The sequence below is a fragment of the Pteropus alecto genome, unplaced genomic scaffold (assembly GCF_000325575.1).
Source record: "Pteropus alecto unplaced genomic scaffold, ASM32557v1 scaffold7, whole genome shotgun sequence".
Lineage (NCBI taxonomy): Eukaryota > Metazoa > Chordata > Mammalia > Chiroptera > Pteropodidae > Pteropus > Pteropus alecto.
Window position 1 is genome coordinate 41034311 of NW_006494614.1, and position 5859 is coordinate 41040169.

The following is a 5859-nucleotide window of genomic DNA, read 5'->3' on the forward strand; positions in this document are numbered from 1 at the left end:
CTAGACCAAGAGCAATGAACTGAAGTGTGGAGGTGAGGTCTGGACACGGGGATGAGACAACAGGTAGGTAGGTGTAGGTAGCAAGGTCAGGCCCAAGACTGCACACCAGCAGGGGCGATGACAGAGGCCAAAACCGCAGTGGGAACGGGTTTCTGGGGCGGGTAGACGATGGGGGAGCGCTGTCCACGCTGACAGGACCGAGCGAATCTCAGGGAACAAGACTTGGCTCCCGTCGTCAGTCTCACAGATAGTGGATAAGGGACCGGGGAGAGGACGGGGCAGGGAGCGGGTTGTCATAGAACTCTCCTCTCACCTCCCACGGCCCAGCTTGGCCCTCGCTGGGACCCAGCGGCCAGTCCCGCCGTCCTGGCCCCGCCTCCTCTGCAGCTCCCTTCCGGGTCACACGGCGAGGGCACGCCCTGCCAAGCATCTACGGGTCCCAGCGCGGCCCACAGTCAGGCGCGGCAGAACGGTGCGCAAGTGGAGCATGCGTAGTACCCACGGGCCCCCTGCGTGAGGGGCGCGCCGCAGGCGGAGTTTGAAATCGCCGTTACGTTGCTCCGGTTCTTGCAGCGGGAGGCAGCCCTTTTTATCTACAGTCTACTTTGAAGCTCCCCCTTCCTTGCCTGGATCTGCCTTCCTTGTACCCCTGAAACCTAGTATACTATTCTCCCACCCTATGGCTGTCCTTTGAATTTTCACTAGGTCGCGTGGCCGTGAGTTTCCCAGACCCCTCAGCGATGCTTTGGATTGGTTGAGTCACTTTGCGTTAATTAAAATCACTTATCCATGTTGACCTAAGCACCGAACAAAGCCATGTACAAAGATAAAGTTCCCAGCTCCACGAAAAATTCCTTAAATTAAATCGTACAAACTTCAACAGCCCAAAGCACCCGTTAGCATTACTGTTGTTTTCATCAAGCAGCCAGACTTGCTTCTCAGAGCAGCAACTTGAGATTTGATTGTTCATAATTCTCTTTCTCCCTATACGGAAAAACAGAGGCAAAGACCCCACAGTCTGTGCACAAAAATGATACATTTATTGAAAGAGTATTTTTTTTTTTTTTAATACAAAAGAAAGCTCTGTACATAGGACTGTGACCATGTCCACTATTCCTGGGTCAGCATCCCAGGCGAAGTAGAAACCACTGACATACACACCCCACATTCACACACACACACATTCACTCAGATACGCGCGCACACACACATACATACCCCAGAGCCACCAAGGAAGGGAAACACCAAGGGTTGCACATATAAATGCCACCTCATCCCTGATGCACACATCTTCTCCCAAGGCCACGCTCACACAACACACATTATAAGAACTTTGCCTGATTCACTCACTGGGTCTGTCTTTTGTGGGAAGGAGAGGAGGAATTCATCAAGGTCTCCTCCCCTGGGTGGGGGAATGGGGAGTGAGTGAGTGAGTGAGGGTAGAGTGAAACAGAGCAGAGAAAAGGGCTGGGCAGTTACAGACCTGAGTCCCAAGCCCCCCTACTCTCTGGCCCCTGATTTGCCTTGCCCCAGCCTGTAAGCCGCCCATAAGCCCCAGCTGTCTCCAGGAGAAAGCCCAGGAAGGTGACTTCCATCTTGGCACCCCAAGTTGGGGCAAGACAGTAATGGGGGTTTGAGGTTAGGGGGTTCTCAAACATGTCGGCAAATCACCCCTTGATAATTAGGCTGTGCGTAAAATCCTCCCCCACCCCTTCACCTATTCAGAGAAGCAGGCTTGTTCCTACTGAAGGCAGTCACAGGGTTAATAAAACTCTACTCCAACTGCTGCCCTGTTCTGAAAAAGCTTCCTTTCTGGATATCAGTGGTGAAGGTGGGCTCTGACACAGGGTAAAAGACCCTCCCCTATGTTGGCCCACCCTGAAGGTCTACCCCAAAAAGGGCAGAGGTGGGTGGGGCACAGCCCCTGTACAAATTACATAAATACTGAGGTTACACTTAGAAAAATAAAGTCATTTTCTTCAAGGCTTTTTGTCTTAATTTTAAAAAGTTACAGTAGCTGCTCACTCCCTGGGAGAGCTGCCCATTTCTGGCTCCCCTATCGCTGCACTCAGCCCAAGAGCTGTTCCTATTTCTTCGGACCCCCATTCCTGCCTCTTACCCCCTCCCAGACCCCACCCTGCTCACTGCAACTTGGGCCCCAGGCAGCTGCAGGCCTGTAGGAGCACAAGGCTGCAATGCCCATGCGTGTGGCACAAATGAAGTCAGTTTCCTCTACCTGACACCCTCCCACTCCCACCCCCACATTTGGTCTCCCTCTTCCCTCTCCCTAGCAACAGCCCTAAAGGGCAAAAAGAGGCCCAGAGCTGTGGGTCACCCTTCCCACCTCGTTGGGGTGTGGCCTGAGGGCCCCTCCCCCGGTTTTCTCCTGGAAAGAACCCAGGACCGGGCAATCCCAGAATCTCCCCTACACACTGGTGGGCCCAGAGCTCATGGGGTGGCTCTGTCCCCAAAGGCCCAGCCAGTTCTGGGGAGCCCCAGGGCTCCCCAGGGAAGGGGAGCATGGGCAGGGAGGGGGACGAGAAAAACGCCATAAAAAAAAGTTAAATATTTTAAAAATATATATTTATAGATTTGTTTTCACTTCGTCTCCTCAAATAAAAAGTTCAAAATCAACTTTGAGTAAAGCAGCTGGGAGGAGAGGGGGGAAGACAGGGAGAGGGAACACTGGTGGTTCCCTCCAACCCAGGAGCCCCTGGAGTTCCAAGGTGAGTGGCAAGGCAGGGCAGGTGGCCCCAGGAACCTGCTCCATGCATAGGCCCAGCTACTCAGGAGCTGTAGGGGCAGCGGGCGGCAGCGTGAGGGAAGATGCCCCATCTACCCAACTGGCTCCCTGAAGGGCAAGAGGAGGGCTCTTTTCACCCAGCCTGTGGCAGACATAGTGCTGACAGACAGTCAGCAAGGAGGCTGGGCAGAGGACCTCAACTGCTTCCTCGGGAGGCGGGGACGCTGCCTAGTCCCACAGAAACATATTGTGGGAAGATGGGGCACAGTCCCATTGGGTAAGCTAATACTCATGGCAAACATGGAGCCAAGCTGGCAAGGGGAATCTGAAGAGGGAGGACAGCCCCACCATCAACAGAAATGGGAGGTGGAACTAGAAGGAGGGGAGGGTGAGGGAGGATGGGGTGGAGGGCAGGCTGGCCCATTTCTTTGGCTGGAGTGAGAGGGCTCAGTCCTATGGCTGCCCACTGCTCCTCCCCTCCTCCCTCCTGCGGCCCATCAACGTGTGTGTAAAGAAAACGTGAAAAGGCAACAATAAATAAGTGGTGCCATCCCTTGGGCCTTCTGTCCAGGGCGGCGGGGCGGATCAGTCACTCTTGGTGCTGTGGGCGGTATCCAGGTTCACCACCTGTAACTCGGTGAGGTTGCTGCTGCTCCCGGCCTGCTGCCCTATCACAGCCATCTGGAGGGAAGGAGGTATGTAAGGAAGAGATGGCAGGAACGGATCAGCCAGCTCGGGCTACTCCTCCTTGCCTGACTGCCCACCACAGGTGTGACCAGGAAAACGGATAGGCCTCCTGACTAGAGATCTTAGCTTTGACCAACTTGGGACTCCCCCAGGTCAAGATAAAGAAGTGGCTGGCTGGGATGGGGGTGAAAGGGGTCACCACCTACCTGATGAAGCTGAACTGCAGAAACAGGGATCTGCACTGTCCCAGATGGTGCTGTCAGGAACACCTGGGGGACGCCACCTGCATTGGAAAACCACAGTAGATACTCAAATTGCTTACTCGAGAGAAACTTCCAGTTATTGGAGGAGTGCTGATAAATGCACATGACTGAGTAAGTCTCAGAAATATGTACCCTAGAATGAGTGTCCAATTGTGTCCAACTGGACAAGCATGGGTACTGGAGTGTGTGTATATGTAGGTATATGTATGGGTATCCTAGTTTGTGTATGTGTGTGTGAGTGTATATATCTGAGTAGGGGGCATTTGAATGTGTATGTGTGCATGTGTAAAGGAAACAATGATCCTCCTTTCCTCAGCCTTGCCCAGCAACTCACCTTGCTCCTGGACCTGGCTATGGGACACCTGCATGGTGGATGGCGCCTGCGAGAAGGCATTGAGCACGGTGAGGCTGCCATCAGCCAGGCCCGAGGTGGGTGCATACATCACCGCATGGGGGCTAGGGTACATCATGTGGCCGCCCACAGTTGTGGGCACAGATGACGTCATGATTGTGGCAGGCAACGTCACTGGCAAACACAGACACATGTCAGGGAGGTCGGCATTGGTCCCTACTAATATCCTCCATCCCACCCCCAGGAACTCCAAGCCTCCAGAGCCCTCTTGCCATTTTCCCAGTCAGAAGCTAGACAAGACTCATTCCTCTGCTCCCTGTCATCAACTAAGAAAAGCCTTTTTTTTCTTGAACATGATGGCACCAGACTCTAATTGTATCCTATCACATCATACTATTTGATTGTCTATCCGCTGAATTCTGTTCCAAGATCCTAAGGCCCTAGGAAAAACAGATTAAAGTTTTGATCCAACTTAAGGAAACTCAGATACTCCTCCTCTTTTAGGGAGTTCCATTATCCCATTTTTTATTTGTTCTCACTCCTCCTCCCTCTTCTTAAATGTGTGGCTAAAAAAATTCATCTTTTAAATAAGCACTTCTCAAATGTTAACGTGCATTCATCACCTGGGGTTCTAGTTAAAAAATGCACATTCTGATTCAGCAGGTTTGGGGTGAGGCTTAAGAGTCTGCATTTCTGTCAAGCTCCAGGGTAAAGCTAGTCCTCCATAGGCCACACTTTGTATAACAAGGTTGTAAATAACAAGAACTTTAAAGTAATTTTATTTTAAAAGTGTCTCATCATTTCTGAAATGAGCAGAGACACTGAGAAAAATTATGGCTACTCAAAATCTGGGACTGCCTCCCACAAGGAGACAACTGCTCTATAAATCCTTCCTGGTAATTAACCAAATGTGTATCTTTAGGCAAGCAACTTCTTTCTGGGCCTCAGCCTTCTCATCTGAATGAGGAGAAGGGTGGCTTCAATGGTCCCCAATTTCTTCCTAGAATCCACAGCCCTACTGCAGGGTAAGATTCAAAACCTAGCCATCCTCACCTGACTTTCTCATAAGGATTAGGATAAGGGTTAAGTCAAAAACCTCAATCTCTACATTAAGAAATTCTCTGACCTTAGTTATAGGAGAGATACTGCTGGGCACCTGTTGCTAAGTCTCAAGAAGGAGGCAGGGCAGGGAGGTGACAGAGCTTTGAGCTATACCTGTCCCGCTGGAGGAGGTCTGCGTGAGGTCTGTGCTGCTGTCGCGAGAGGGAGACGCTTGCTGTGGGGCCTGGTGCACCTGGATGGCCTGCACTGGGACCTGCTGGGCCACTGCCCCACCTATGAGACATAGAGACTTATTTGCACTCTGTCCCACCCAGCCACCAAGCACCCTCAAACACCCCCATGCCCAAGGTCTGGCACATTGCTTCCCGATTCCCACTGCTATATTTCCTGGGAGCCAAAGAAGCCCTTCCTGTCCTGAATTTTGTCTCCAGGGGCTCTACACTCTGTTCTTGCTGTTCCCTTCTCCTCCCACCCAAGGACTTGCCTCTGCCCTCTTCGGGGTGCTGGCACTGACCCATCAAAGACATGATTGCCCTCCAGTCAAGATAGAAAAGTGGCAGAATACCTGCTGTCCCTGTGGCAATGGGACGGCAGTGGGAGGAGCGGGGAGAACAGGGCTGGGCTGGTTAGGCAAGGCCAGAACATATGGTTAAAACTTACTGACAAAGATAGTAGGGGTCCCAGTGGGGAAGGGCGTGCCTGCCAATGGGACATAAGAGGATTTTCTTAACTTTGGCCCTGTTCACCATCCT

At 52.1% G+C, this 5859-nt stretch overlaps 2 protein-coding genes across 3 annotated transcripts in view; both read right to left on the reverse strand.

The window, feature by feature from the left end:
• Positions 1-899, reverse strand: part of CUL9 (cullin 9) — a 35136-nt gene extending 34237 nt beyond the window's left edge. Inside the window, 1 exon segment of the mRNA XM_006926526.3 lies at positions 314-899. Within this exon segment, the coding sequence (XP_006926588.2) occupies positions 314-430 (117 nt within the window). The 5' untranslated portion in view covers positions 431-899.
• A 118-nt stretch (positions 900-1017) lies between these two features.
• Positions 1018-5859, reverse strand: part of SRF (serum response factor) — a 9263-nt gene continuing 4421 nt past the window's right edge. For both annotated transcript variants that reach the window (XM_025042543.1, XM_025042542.1), the window contains exons 5-8: positions 5261-5380; positions 4028-4219; positions 3637-3713; positions 1018-3424 (exon numbers count right to left, since the gene is read on the reverse strand). In XM_025042543.1, the coding sequence (XP_024898311.1) occupies positions 3329-3424; positions 3637-3713; positions 4028-4219; positions 5261-5380 (485 nt within the window). In that variant the 3' untranslated portion in view covers positions 1018-3328. The remainder of the gene's footprint in view (positions 3425-3636; positions 3714-4027; positions 4220-5260; positions 5381-5859) is intronic.